Source organism: Balearica regulorum, chromosome 15, assembly GCF_011004875.1.
Source record: "Balearica regulorum gibbericeps isolate bBalReg1 chromosome 15, bBalReg1.pri, whole genome shotgun sequence".
Taxonomy (NCBI): domain Eukaryota; kingdom Metazoa; phylum Chordata; class Aves; order Gruiformes; family Gruidae; genus Balearica; species Balearica regulorum.
In genome coordinates this window covers 15,748,601-15,762,838 of record NC_046198.1, presented here as the reverse complement: position 1 = coordinate 15,762,838, position 14,238 = coordinate 15,748,601, and the positions used below count along the sequence as shown (strand labels likewise).

The following is a 14,238-nucleotide window of genomic DNA, read 5'->3' as shown; positions in this document are numbered from 1 at the left end:
AGCATCTGGGTGGGTTATTTGCTTCCGTGTTGTCAGCTCTGTCCTCGTAGCTCGGCTGCAGCGTCCCTCTTGGATGCACTGACTCGGTGTGAGCTCAGAACTGTGCCGGAGGAGCACGGGGCCTGTGGGAGAAGGTAGCAGGGCTGCTGTACCAAAAGCCAGCGGCTGTGGCTGAGGGAGAGCGGCCGTAACGCCTCCCACCTCGAGGACATGGCGTCCATGTGCCTACTTCTCTTTTGACGCAGCTGTTAGACCGTTTGACGGTTTTCTGGTGCGCGCCTGTGATGGTGGTCGAGCTGCTATCCTTCAGGTGCACCGGGACGGACGGGGTGCTGGGATCCGCAGGTATTTGGCACAGGGTTTGTTCCTTACCCCCGACCCTCCTGTGCATCGCCCTCGCTCTGCCGCCTCCTGACGCAGCTGCGCGACCTAATGGGCGGGTCGCCCGTGCCCGGCCATCGCCCCCGCCTGGGCACACTGCGCATGCGCCCGGGCGGGGCAGGGCGGGCTTCCCGCCTCCCTCTGGCCGCCGCGCGCGCGCCCGGGTGCAAGGCCCCGCCCCGCCCAACCGTCTGCGCGCGGGGCGGCGGGAAGGCCGGGAGCAGCCAGGGCGCGTGCGCGGGGCGGCCCAATCCGGGTTGGGGGAGGGGAGGGGGCGGATGGCCGCAGGGCAATTTGGGGCGCTGCGTCGTCACGTCGCCTTCCCGTGACGTAGCGCCTGCCCCCGGGTAGGCGGTGTGGCCTGCGGGAGCGGGCGGGCCGGGGGGGCCGGCGGCGCTGCCCGTGGGCGAGTGGCCGGCGCAGGTGCTCGGGCGCCCGTGAGGGAGCGGCGGCGGCGCGGCCCCCAGGATGCCGGGGCTGGTGGTGTTCGGCCGGCGCTGGGCCATCGGCAGCGACGACTTCGTCCTCCCGGGGGCCTTTGAGCTCTTCGTCAGGCTGGTGTGGTAAGGCGGCGCGCCGGGCCGTTACCTCCGCGGGGACGCTGGCCGCCTCGCCTCGGGGGCCGCCTCCTCGCGCCGCTGGTTTCCCGGTCTGCCTGCGGCTGGCGGGCTTTGGCGGCCGCGAGCTGTGGCGTTACCTCCCTCAGCTGAGGCGTTGAATCACCGGCGGGGGGGAAAGCGGCGGTTTTGCGATAGAGCCCCTTGCCTCCTGTACTCACGTAACGCAGCAGAATCACCGCGCTGCCTGTGGTACGCACGGAACCGCCATCGCTTGGTTGTGTTTAACCGCTGACTGGTGCTGATGTGGTCTCGTTGCTTCAGGAGTTAACGTGATGGATCAGCCTGGGCTCTGTGGAAATGAGTAGCGCCTGTTGCTCGGTCTGCAGACGGCTTTGTTGTAATGACTGCTGAGCACTCGGAGAGTCGTTTCGTTAAATTCCTTACATAACAGCTCCATTTCTGCTAATCTTTGTGGAATGCTTTCGTTAAGAGGAGAACTGTTCATCGGGTGATCGCTCTGCAGCATGCGCTTTTCCCTTCCAGCTCTAACCGTTGTTGTCTTACTCCCCTGTAGGTGGATTGGGATTCTTGCTCTTTACACCGTTCATAAGGGGCAGTTCAGCTGTCCCGGGGGAGGATTACTGCACAGCTACTTGCTTGTCCTCCTCATTCTCCTGGCTTTTATCATATGTGCGTTATCTGCTCTTGTATATGTCAGTATGCAAGGTAAATAGTTAATATTTTATATTTACCTGGTAGGATTGTAATATATATGATTTTTAACCTGAAGTTGACATTAAAAAAATGCAAAAAAAAAAAAAAATCAAGTGCTTTTGATGGTAGTCAAACTTGAGAAACTGTCAGCATTAGTGTATTTACTTCAATAGTATTGCCTCTGTTAGCCAGGAATCTAAAGTAATAAATGGACACAACAGCTTAGTGCAACATGTTCATTGCTGTCAGAACATCTTGAAAACTTCCTCTGTGTTCACCAGCAGTACATGACCTCGAATGGAACATTGCTCAGCCTCTCTGACAGGAATTTAGGGGAATTTATCCAAAATCAAGTTCTCATCTGAAGTGTCATGTTAGCTTTGCATTGCATAGGCAGATTTAGTCATATCTTGCGAAAGTTCATTAGCTGCAGCGGGTTACTTGGGGGGAAAAACCACATAGGAACATTTTCCCTGTAAATGTCATAGTAAAACTAACACAGGAAGTACTGTTAAATACAACAGGACGTAGAGCTTGAAGTGAATGGCTAAACAGACATAAGGAACCAAGGCAACTTCTAGTCATTCGTAGAAACGCTTCTATGATTTGGGATTAAGTAAAAGAGTATTTAAATTATTTAAGTGGAAAGAAGCATAAAGACTGCAAGAAGAGAAAGTCTGACAGAGCAGAGATGTGGATGATAATCCTGGCCTTGAATCTAATCACTGGTTTTCCTCCAGTTTCCAGAGAAGGGAAGGGAAGATTAGCCAAGTTATGCTATTAATCAAAGTTGAGGAGGTGAGAGATGTAACTGTAAATAGCAGAGGGAAAAGAGCCTTGTTCAGTATAAAAGTACAGCTACGAGGCTGTTGTAACTGAAAATTGGAAGAATTCTGAGACTGAATTTCCAAGAAAATTAATGCTGAGATGTCTTGGACTGTGGTTTTCATGTGTGGGTTTGGGAGCAGTGGTTCTTGCATCATCCCTTGCACTGTACTGACGTGGGCATTAATGATGCCAGCGGTGAACCTGACTGGAGAACTCGTACACTGGGTTGTGGTGCTGGGGAAGGGAAGAAGTTGTTTTCAGGAGCCACAGTTCCAGCTGATTGTGTCTGTGTAAGCAACTGTGCTGCTGCGGTACAGGCTACAACCCAGGAATGGGACTAAGCGACCACTAGATCAAAGGCTTTTTAAACAGCTCTGTCACTGGATGTGAACCGCAGCTTTACAATTGGAAAATCGTTTCCGAAGTTGTTGTTGCTCTGCAGGGTTTTAAGCCTTTACAAATTATCCTGCCTACACGTGAGCACGCCCACCGCACCACCTCATTACCCTGTGATCAACAAACTGGTTTCAGGAGCTGAGCTGGCCAAAAATTACTCCCTTTTTTATTGCCTAAGAGTGCTAAGATGGTCCTGCTTTTGTTCTCCTAAATAAAAATGTGAATGAATGTATTATTTAGTGACCCAGTATGCAGAACTTCATTGTAGCCCAGCAAAGTACCATCTAAAAATGAAATATTCAGCCAACTAAAAACTAAATAGAATAATAATAAAAGCAGACACCAAAAGTTATAAGGAACTGTAGTAAGCCAACGCTCCAGTCTGCAGCTTTGCCTTAGGCTGGGCACAGCGCTACAGCCTCAAGTTCACTGCAGAACTGTTTCTGACTGGAGAGTGATTTTGGGTGTTAGTAGAGTATGTTCTAAGAATCACCGCTATAAACCCGTTGTTGTTTTACTTGTCTCAGCTTCAGCGATAGCTTTCCATTAAACTGAAACTATGAAATATTTTCAGACAAGTTTCTTACTTTCTGTAAAGCTGAGTTCATATAGCCAGGTAGGATTTTACGTACTTAAGATGCATTCATAAACAGTTCTTGTTTCAATTTCTCCCTGTAATTGCAGGAACAATTTCTAATCCAGGCCCAAGAAAATCACTTCCCAAGCTACTTTATACTCGCCTACTTCTGTATTTGCCTGAATTCATCTGGGCTGTTGTAGGAGCTGTGTGGGTGTCAGACAGCAGTGTGCACTGCGAGAAGACTGTGATAAATGTTGTCATTGGGACAGTTATTGCAAGGTAAAGGTGCCTACCTCCAAATCTAAGCTTGGTAGTGTATGTGAAATGGAAAACACTTCTTATGTAGGTTTTGTATGTGTTTATTGAAGGCTTTTCCAGTGGTTGGAGACTTTGATACTCCTTACGAATTATTGTGGTTTTTCACAGAAGGAGTTTCATTGCGAAAGAAGAATTTTTAAATCTAGACAGCTAGAATGAGTTGGTATCCTTTCCTAAACAAGCTTGAGCTACTTGCCGTGAGAGAGCACGTGGTAGAGCAAAGGAAAGGAGGTGGAGATCAGAAAGGGTAAGAGGGATAGATGGGAAGGTAGAAAACTGGATAAATGTGAAGAGGGTAAGTAAGTAGATCACTTAACTGGTAGTGAAAAATGGAGCCTTCGCACATCTGGGTTTCTATTTCCGAAGCGCAGAGCTGTGATTTTTGAGTTTGGTGCCTTATGTGAAGTGAGCTGACAGCCTTGTTCTTGTGCCTAGCGGATTGAAAGCCCAATAACAGAACATGCACCCTTAAGACAGTAACAGATGGTGTTCATGCAGTATTTCATACCTAACTGTTTTCTGTCTGTCAGGATCTATAGTTGTGTTTTCTTGCATACTTCTCAGAAGTATCTGGTTTTGCGGTCTTTTTATCCCACTTTCCTTCTGTTTTGCAGCTGGGTTATCATCGTCTTTACCGTCATTGGAGTTGTAATCGTCTTTGATCCGCTTGGGGGGAAAAAGACATTTTACCTCACCGATAGCGTAAATCGGAACCTGGAAAGCAGTCAGTCAGGACAATTGCTGTATAACGTGAAGAACACTGCCACCAGAGTCTGGGAAAAAAGAATCCGGTTACTGTGTTGTTGTATTGTGCAAGATGATGACCATCGAGTGGCTTTTACAAGTATCGCAGAGCTTTTCCGCAACTACTTTTCAGTAAGATGGAAAGCTTTTACGTTCTGTTTTGACTAACTCTGAATTTGCAGGCGTTGTAACACACACGTACCTTTGTTCAGGCAGAGCTCCCTGCTACCCTGTGCCTTGAAATCAGTTTTTGAATATGCCAGTTTCGAAATTAAAGGTGATTCTCATGCATGGTATACAACCCTGTTTTTTTCCCCTCCCTCTAACAAAGGTTTCTGTCCCTTCGCAAGCATGAAGGGCTGTGAGAAAACAGTATTCTTTCTCCTTAGGTGAATATCTAGTCAGAACAAGGGTGAGTTTCTTCTCCTTGATATGTGAGGATTCAGGTGTTTTTCTTACTGATGAAGAGTAAGAAGTCATACCCCCAGCAAAGAATCAGACTAGTTTCTGACTGTTAAAAAAAAAAAAATGAGCCCCACAGTACGTTAAGGCAGTCTTCCCACTTCTGAGCACGTACCAGACTAGAGTGTGTGCGTGCAGGAAGTTGCTTTTTGCAAACAGCGTCTGCCAAACCGGAGCCAGCAGAGTGTTAATTTAGCTCCAACTTATGTCACCTACTGCTTGGGCAGTTGTAGTTCAATGTGGACTTTGAAATCTGCTCATGATTTCAAGATGAGTAGTTCTTGTTTATTAAGAGTACTTGGATGTGCTGATTTATAGCTATGGCCTACTCAGTGCTTTATAGGGTAAAGGGTGTAAGTCATAAGGAGAGATGTCTGCCCCAGGTAGTTGAATAAAAACCCTTCAGCCTTCTCTTGTGTAAAATTCTTCTTAGTTGTTCTCCGTGTGGTGTTCTACATAGTGGTGTAGAACAGCGACCAATAATGTCTAGGTCGTTATTTGTCGTATGGCTGAGCGGGTCCTCTGTCCAGTATTTTGTTAAGTGATGAAATCCGTGTGTAGAATTGTCATTGGTTTTATTGAAGAAAACATTCAGTATGTACAAAAGGGATGGGAGGTTTGATGCTGCTGTGACCTGTTTCTCCAATGCACGTTTCTCTGAGTGAGATGTATTTATATAAACTGAAAAAACTACAATTCCCTGTGTATTTTCGTATGAGGTAGTTTTGCCATGTTGAGGTGTGGGATGGTGTTAAGTGCTCTTTCATTTCTTTGTACAGGACACTGATCTGGTGCCAAGTGACATAGCAGCTGGTTTGACTCTGCTCCATCAAGAGCAAGATAAAATGGAAAGTTGCCCAAAAGAGCCTGAAGAAGTCCTGTGTCATTCTCCATCATCCCTCATGGTAAGATAGGGTTGTTGCAGCCTCTGGTGCAATTAATCTGGGAGGTGATGCCAGATCAAATTGAAATGCAGTGCTTTGTGCAAGGAGTTTTTGGGTTTGTTTTTTTAACAAAATTAAACAGGACTATAAAAATTCACAACAATTTAAATTATTAGTAAATGCAGTGAAAATATCTTGATGAGTTTGCAGTCAAAACCTTTGCCTGCTTTTGTGTAAGTAGAACTTGTATATGAATGGAGAATTAAGTGCAAAAAGAAACCATTTAGGACATTTGATTGTTGTTGAAGAGCTGGGAGAGAGAGGGAACAGAGGGAAAATTAATATTTAGTACTATTTGCATAGAACTTAAAAGCTAGTCTTTTAATATTGTGGTCTGTTTAAATTATGTCTGCCACAAATATCCAGACAAGGTAAGAAGCAAAAATAGCATCTTTTAAATGCTTGCAGATGATGGGTTACAGTTTGCTAATTGACTTCTGCTAGTCTTCTGTAGTAAAATGCCTTTGTAAATTATTTTACCTTCTTTTGGTCTCTGTTTCATAGAAGTATGTAATTCTACTTCAATGCCTTTCTGTCAACTTCCTTTTGAATCCAGCCAGTACGATGGGGTCATGCTTTAAAAGTCTCTACCAGAGAGATCTGCTACATCTTGGCTTTGACACCCTTAGTAATGTATTTGGAGTGAGTGGTGTTTTCGGTATTGAGCTTATCAGTGTATAAGTCTTGGAAGAAACTGATTTAATGAGAGCTTTTCAAGATTCTTGAGCTGTGTAGCTATGTAAATAAACACAGGGTTTTTCCGGGAATATGAGTGGCTATTTTTAGTTCCTCTTAGACATTGAGGTTTTCCTTTGGATAGTGCGTATTTCATCATGCCTTGATTTTCACTAGTCTGTGTTCAGATTTCATTCTGGGGCTGCCTGACACACCTTTCTTCCTCTCTCTCCTTCCTTTTCTTACCCTGTGTCCTTTCAGACAGACGATTTGGATATCGAAGTGGAGAATGCTGCTCACTATATGCTGTTTGCTGCAGCTGCTTATGGCTGGCCCTACTACATATACACCAATCCATTTACTGCACTCTGTAAGCTCAATGGTGACTGGTAGGTTTTTGATCAAGAGCTTAAACCCACATAGCTGCCTTTTATTTAACTAGCATTAGCAGAAATAAAGTAGTTTCAATAGCAGTATTTTTGTTGCATTAAATTGTATCACTCTTGGGAAACATGAGCTTGACTGGTAGAGTTATCTTTCGTAAATTCAGTAGAAACAAAATTCCAGTATCTTTCCACCCTCAGAAACAGATTAGCTTTTTTTCCTTAAGAAAAGTTTGTCATTGAGAGAAATAAAATTAATTTAGCAAAACGACAAAGGAAGAATTGGAATTAAACCAAACGTGTTTTAAAATGAGGCTTTTTAGAGCGACTTTTTGGGCACGTACATACAGAAATAAAAGTGTATCAACAGTTTTCCCTGTTTTAAAGGAATTAGCAAAAGTTAACCTGTCCCTCCAGCCTCCGTTTTAATCCCTTCGCTCAAAAAAAAAAATAAAAATGTTTGCAGTCAGTACTGAAGTACGCATAATGCTGTGTGGGATTGCTGTGTATCGAAGTGACCACTGACATTTGTGACTGTAACCATGATTTTCTTAATTAGTAATGTGAAACATAAATAGAACCTACTGAAATATAAATGACTTTAAATTATCACATAATACAGTGGATAAAACATGAGATAAGCCTGCTGTACAGAATTTGTTTTGAATTTCCTTTTTGCTTGTTTGTATTTTCTGTCATTGGCCTGTAGTCTTAAGAATTCTCTTCTTACTGCATTGTTTGCTCTGCTGATAGTCCTGTAGCAGTGGTGTATTTGCCAGTCCTTGAACTGAAAATGTATGGCACACTGCTCAGGCAAAACCAGGTTTGTGGGCAGAGGAAACATCTTGTATCAGACTACTGGTACTATTGGAAAAAAAAAAAAAATTAAAGAGCTTTTGATTCCTTGAAAGGAAACCTAAAAAATTGGAACATGAAAGTTTTTCTCTTCTGTGTTTGTTAGTTGCGGAAATAGACCAACAGATTCTGATATAACTGGCAGTGATCGTCATAACTTTCACTTTGGATCCATCCTAAAAATAACAGGACTGCAGTACAGAGACTTCATTCATATCAGTTTTCATAACAAGGTAAACAATCTGGACAGGCATTCAGCAAAAACCCTTAGTGATTAATTCAGTGAAAGCAAGGGGTGAAGTTTCTAGTTTGCCTTCAGCATTTATAAAGTGCAAGATGCAAAGCCAAATGAAAACAGGCCCCGAAACATTCAGTTCTGATTTTTTTTTTCCTAATCTGAAGGAACAGTCACAAAACCATTGACATAAATCTGTCTCACTATTGCAAAAAAGGCACTTATAGTAACTTCATAAGAAAATAATTCACTTCTTTCCATAATACAATAGAGAGCTCAATGAGAGAGCTTTCAGAAGGTGAGAACAAATGCTTACTCTTATAAAAAGTTGATTACTGATTACATTTTTCCCCTCCAGATCTATGAGATTCCATTTTTTGTTGCTTTGGATCACAAAAAAGAAGCTATTGTGGTTGCAGTGAGAGGAACCTTGTCTTTTGAGGTATCATCCATCTGGTAGAAATAATTAGCTTTATAGAAATGGGTGAACTCCTGGTATCTAGAGGAAATTGTGTTAACACTGGCACATGTAAAAATAACTCACTCGTGGGTATGAGTCTTCCAGGCTTAAGTTGTAAGCCCTCCTGTCCTTGGATGGGCAATATTCCTGTGCTCTTGGAAGAGAGCAGCAGGGCAGGCAGTGGTAATTCCTTTCCCTGCGAGTGGAGTGTGTTCGTAACGTGTGTTTGCAGCTTGGAAGTAGTTGCTGAAATCAGAATTGTGGTTGCTCTGTGTATTTGGGTGGGTGGTGGTTTGTTGCTTACACACAGCGTGTTGATGTCCCTGTGACAGTGTTGAGTAGCAGAGCATGACCCGTGATGCACGAAGCTGCAGAGACGTCTCACAAAAGCTGTCTTGTTTACAGGACATTCTCACCGATCTGTCAGCAGATTGTGAGGACTTGACACTGGAGGATGTTCTAGAGAATGGCTTTGTGCATAAGGTGCGTGCAGTCTGTGGCTGTTTACAAATCTCAGCAGTAAGAAAGCTATAAACTCCTGGGGTCCTTTAGATAAACAGAAGAGTATTCTTGTGAGATGGCTTGCGCAAATTATTTGAGTGACTTGGTTGTTGCATCAAATACTGCCTCTGGAACTGCAAGGTAGAATTTGTAATCCTCTTGTCAGACTTTTTGAATATTTAATTAAAGGACATAAACTTGTTAACCATTATGTACAAGAACACTTGGTTATAACTGAACCTCTGTCAGGAGCATGTTAAAAGAGAAGACCAGCTTTGCAAAAAGAAAGTAGTTCTGTGATGGTGTCGAGTTTAAAGTATACATGTATCACACTTCAGATTAGATATACCCTTCTCTTCTAACTTTAATTGCTGTCTTGCAGGGAATAACTCAAGCTGCAAATTACATCTATCGAAAGCTAATAAATGATGGAATTTTAAACCAGGCTTTCACAATTGCTCCAGTAAGTTACCTTCCAAATAATTTGGTTTGCCAGAAAAATTACACAAAGCTTTTTCTGTGTCTGTCTATGCTTCAGTCTTCTCTTTCTGTCTGTAGGAATATAAACTTGTGATAGTTGGTCACAGTTTGGGTGGTGGAACAGCTTCTATATTGGCAGTCATGCTCAGGAACTCTTTCCCAACATTAAGGTGTTATGCCTTTTCTCCTCCAGGAGGACTTTTAAGGTAAGAGGCTTCTGTTGTTTGGTTCCATGTCTAAGGTGCAAAAATCTTCAAGGTAGTTGAAGAATAATGTTAGATGGTAACTCTGGGCTTGACTGTGTTCAGAGTTTGTTTATACATTCTCCACTAGAATTAGATTTGCTCCATCTTGAGTTACAGTCGAGTTCTTGTGGGAGTATTACAGAATGAAATATAGTGAATTTTGTCAGATACTATAGTTAGAGTTTAAAATAAATGTTTTTCGGAAGTAAAATGCTGACCTGACTAGTCTAGCTTGGCCTGTTTGACATCTACACGTACCATTATAATCAACATTGAAATTACTCTGTCATCTGTAGCAAAGGGGCCTGAAAGCCAGCTGAAGAGCTGACTGCAAACGCTGCTGCTGTTGCCACATATTTGTATTTTTATTGAATGATAATGATCATCATAAAACTAAAGCATGCCTGTCTCTTTAGTGTATCTAAAGAGTGTCTTTTTTTTTTTTTTTTTAAAGCAAATCACTTGCAGATTACACTAAGCACTTCATTGTTTCAGTCATTGTTGGAAAGGACCTTGTTGCAAGGTGAGATGGAAATATTTTTAAACTGTTCTTTCAGGGACGGGTTAGATGGCAGGGAATAGGAGGCTTTGCTTTACTTTGTTCTCTGTGTTTAAACAGGTTAAGTATGCCCAACATGGAGGATTTAAAGAGGAGAATAGTGAGAATTGTGGCAAACTGCAACAGACCCAAGGTAACTAAACGCAGTTCCTGGTTAACAGTCAGTGGAATTGTTAGCTGGGTTAAGCCCCAGCTTTAATAAAGTGACAATTGGTGTGTGTGTGTGTATTTTTGATCTTAATGATGAGAGTTACAATTGTGTTGTGGAACAAAAGTGTTTGGTTTTAATTCAGCGACATTCATGTTAGTCTCTTATTCTATAAAGCTGTCTTGTTGGAAGTTAAGATTCAAGAAGACCTGGAAGATACCAGTGCACGGCATCCAAGACCTGCGATGATCTGTTTGCTAGTTTTGCTGAGAAAGGAAACTGAAGTTTTAAAAGTGCTGGAACAGTGTGGTGTCAGGCAAGGCAATACTGGAGGTGTAGAGGAATGGCTTAAAGACTCAGAACTAACATTTCTGAACATACAAAGTTAAATCTGCCATGTAGTCCCAGGATCAGGGGTCATGTAGAGGGCCTGGGTGACATTGTAAACACAGAATATGGTGATGGACAGTTAGAGGTGCAAGAAAACTTCAGTCTGCAGAGCAGAATCCACACAGAATAATTCAGCTGGTAAAAATTGTAATCTTTTCTGTAGTGTTACTGGTGGCTTGGGTTAGATATTGGGGAAATAGATACTACTGTGGGGGAAATTCGGTAAAGAGATCGTACCAAACGAAAAGTTTATGGAGCATGTGCATACAGTCATATGTAATCTTTTAGTTGTAGTTTCAGATGACGTGCATGCAAGCACACAACTAGAATAAGTTACTTGAAGAGACGTCAGCCCTCAATTTGACTGCTTTTCTTTCTGAATTCAGTACCAGATTTTGCTGCGTGGGTGTTGGTACGAAGTATTTGGAGGAGATCCAGATAACTTCCCAACTGAGCTGGATGGCAGAAACCAAGATGCCCTCACCCAGCCACTTCTGGCCGAGGAGAGTTTAATGGTTCGTCGGTCACCTTCATACAGTGCCCTTGAGGATGAATCGCACTTAAATTCACCACCTCAGTATCCTCGTCTGTATCTTCCTGGAAAGATTATCCATATTGTAGAAGAATCCAGCTCTAGGAAGTAAGTAGAACAATGAATACTGCTGTCTTGTTTTTCTAAAATCTACTTAAAGCTACTTCTCCCTTTCACAGTACGTGTTTCCAGCTCTGCTGCTCATCTGCGTCTCCAGTACCCATCCTTGGCTGTTAGGCGTTGGCCAGCTTTTCAGTTTTTATTCTCTGCCTCCCTGCTTCGTTCTGTGTCACTCTGAGCCCTGGAAACGGGTTTCTCTTTACACCGGTGTAGCCGATTCTGCCTGTATATTGCGTGTGCTCAGGGGATGATTTTAAACGCCAAGATTTGAGTTCAGCTTTGGTATGCTGCAGTTCCTGCCCAGACTGCAGATCCTGCAGCCTTTTGTCCCGGTAGTAGGGAGGTGATAACGAAGTACCTAGTTATTGAGTAGTCATGTGAATATTGATGATGAGAAAGAGGCAAAATATTGGCCCTAATACGAGCCCGGCCAGACCGAGAAGTCCGGTTGCCCCAGCGTGCCCGTGCAGCCTCTCGTTTCCTGTCCTCTGCTGCTTTTTTATGGTCGCAGGATGGTAAGACAAAGAACAGAAAAGCTGAAACTGCTGGAAGGGTGGGGATGGTGCTTTTGTTGGGGCAGTGTTGTGTTCAAGGGGGTTTTGTTTCTGGTGGGTTCATGTTGGGGTTTTTTCAGTCAAAACAACCTGAAACAGCCCACAGGCTGGACAGTACTTGATATCCTCCCTTCTTTCATTCTCAAACAGAAATAAGAACATCTGTAACTTGCACAAGACCATCTTACAGATGAAAATAAAATCTGTAACTTATAGAAGAGGGAAGAAAAGGGCTGGAGAAGAAATCTACTTTTTTCCCTCCCGTTCAGTAGATTAGTATTTTATTTAAGCTTCACATCTTTTTAACGTTTAATGATTTTAATACTGGGTTTTACAAGTTAGATACTTTAACCCCTGTGACCTCGGCAGGTTTTCTCGATGGCTGCTCTTCTAGTTTGCTTTGAGTTCATTTCTTTTCTTTCATTTACTCTGCAGCACAGCAGTTAATCATGTTTTTTTCTTAATTGGACTAGCACAGGAGCCCCCATCCTGTACCGTTCTGTAAAATAAAATCTTTAATGCATCATATGTGCAGCATTAAATCTAGCATCGTCTCCTACTGCTACCACTGTGGCTTCTTCCCTAAATTTGACTGTTTGAAGGTGCAGTGCTTAACCCCTCACCCCCGCACCCCACCCCCTTTGCGCTGACGGTTTCTGTGTTTCTGTGAGCAGGTTATTTGATTGTCCCTTAGCAGTGGGAGCATTGCCAGCTTCCAGTGCAGGTCAGGGCTGTAGCACTTTGGGAGGTCACCTTCCTGCTGGGAGAACGGTCCAAGCTCAGAGGGGTTCAGGTTGTGTGTTCCAGGCTTGGCACTGAGCACCAGTTCTGACAGTCTGAGCTGTTGTATTTGTGGTGTTTTGTTGTTTGGGTTTTTTTTTTTTGTTTTTTTTTTTAGGTTGTGTTCTTCAGATATTAAATACATGGCAAGATGGTCAAATGAAACAGTCTTCAGCAGCATTTTAATAAGTCCCAAGATGATAACAGACCACATGCCAGATGTTGTGCTCAAAGCTCTGAACAGTTTGTCTCAAGAACGTGGATCATGTATTTCTTGTCAAGCACGAGAATGTAACACCAATGTAGTATAACCACAGCTTGGAGATGAGGTGTGGGGGTTTTTATTGCAGGTTGCAAGTATTCAGGACACATTCCACTGTCGTACCAAAGTGGATTTCAGTACTGCTCTCACATTGCATAAAATAAATGAGGGGCTTTGGCCCTTCCTTGCCTCTGCAGTGAGCTCGAGTAACATTACGCTGGTGAAAGTGCAGATTCTGCATTTACGCCGAAGGTTGAGCTTTTACAAAGCCGGAGCAGTATGAGAAGACCTAACTCAGCCTGAGCCTGGCGCACGAGAGCTGAGGCATCAACTGCGTACTTGACCAAAGGGAGTGTGCGAGGCCAGCCTGGTGGGCATGTGAGCGCAGAACAGTGGCAGACCTCAGAAAAAAAAAAAAAAAAAAAAAAATTAAAAAAATCCTGTTCTGCTTCAAAGTCCCTTCAGTGTCTTTAGTGCCCCATGACCCACCTCTGCAAAGCCTGGAGGGCGCCGTGTGAAGGGAGCACTAGGCCAGCAATGCTGCAGTGTGTGGGGCTGCACCAGCGCCTGGAGGCGGGTAAGTGCTGGGGCCCGTGGGTGGGGGGCAGGTGCTGCCCACGCTGGGTTCCACCAGCCCCCTCCGCCCGATTGCACTGTTTGTCTTGGGGGGGCAGTGTGGGTTAAACGCTGCTTGGATGTACACGTGCAATATTTCTTTATCTACCTGTCTTTTGTATCTGTTGAGCCACATGATTACTGTTACTGATTTTAAACTAATCTAATACTAGAACTGCTTAATGGGGGGGGGGGAGGTTCATGCCCTGGTATCATTTTAGTTATGAGCTCTGACTACTGTCAGCAATGAACTAGTAATTCTGGCAAAAAAAAAAAGTATAACCACTCGTACTGATTTTTAAAAAGTCAAATCCTTGTTTCTGGTGTGCAGCTATTTAACTTTTTTTTTTTTTTAAGAATCAGCAGCATTTCTTATTTAAAAAAAAAATGTATAGAATTAAGTACAAGTAAGATGATGTGGTTGAGAATAACCGTGTGGATGTTCTTGCTGTGATACTTAATATGGAGCCAAAATAAACTGTGCTCTAAAAACCCGTCTCAGGGTGTTGGGGTGCTT

General features: G+C 43.5%; 1 protein-coding gene across 2 annotated transcripts; it reads left to right on the top strand.

Moving 5' to 3' along the window:
* Window positions 1–635: 635 nt before the first annotated feature.
* Window positions 636–14,215, top strand: DAGLB (diacylglycerol lipase beta). 2 transcript variants are annotated; one of them, XR_012837864.1, is made up of 16 exons: window positions 713–944; window positions 1,516–1,667; window positions 3,564–3,738; window positions 4,392–4,653; window positions 5,763–5,888; window positions 6,864–6,991; window positions 7,947–8,073; window positions 8,434–8,517; window positions 8,941–9,018; window positions 9,419–9,499; window positions 9,595–9,722; window positions 10,216–10,284; window positions 10,381–10,453; window positions 10,646–10,996; window positions 11,245–11,498; window positions 12,963–14,215. XR_012837864.1 is itself a non-coding variant. In XM_075767559.1 (15 exons), the coding sequence occupies exons 1-15, from the start codon at window positions 850–852 to the stop codon at window positions 13,153–13,155; spliced, it is 2,025 nt and encodes a 674-aa protein (XP_075623674.1). In that variant the 5' UTR covers window positions 636–849; the 3' UTR covers window positions 13,156–14,215. The 2 variants fall into 2 exon arrangements, 1 of the variants encoding a protein (XP_075623674.1); XM_075767559.1 differs by lacking the exon at window positions 10,646–10,996 and having other exon boundaries at window positions 636–944.
* The last annotated feature ends 23 nt before the right edge of the window (window positions 14,216–14,238 follow it).

Coding starts and splice junctions, on each gene's coding strand:
- DAGLB (XM_075767559.1), top strand. CDS start 850: ATGCCGGGGCTGGTGGTGTTCGGCCGGCGCTGGGCCATCGGCAGCGAC. Junction 6,992..7,946: donor TGTAAGCTCAATGGTGACTG/GTAGGTTTTTGA, acceptor TGTGTTTGTTAG/TTGCGGAAATAGACCAACAG. Junction 9,019..9,418: donor AGAATGGCTTTGTGCATAAG/GTGCGTGCAGTC, acceptor GCTGTCTTGCAG/GGAATAACTCAAGCTGCAAA.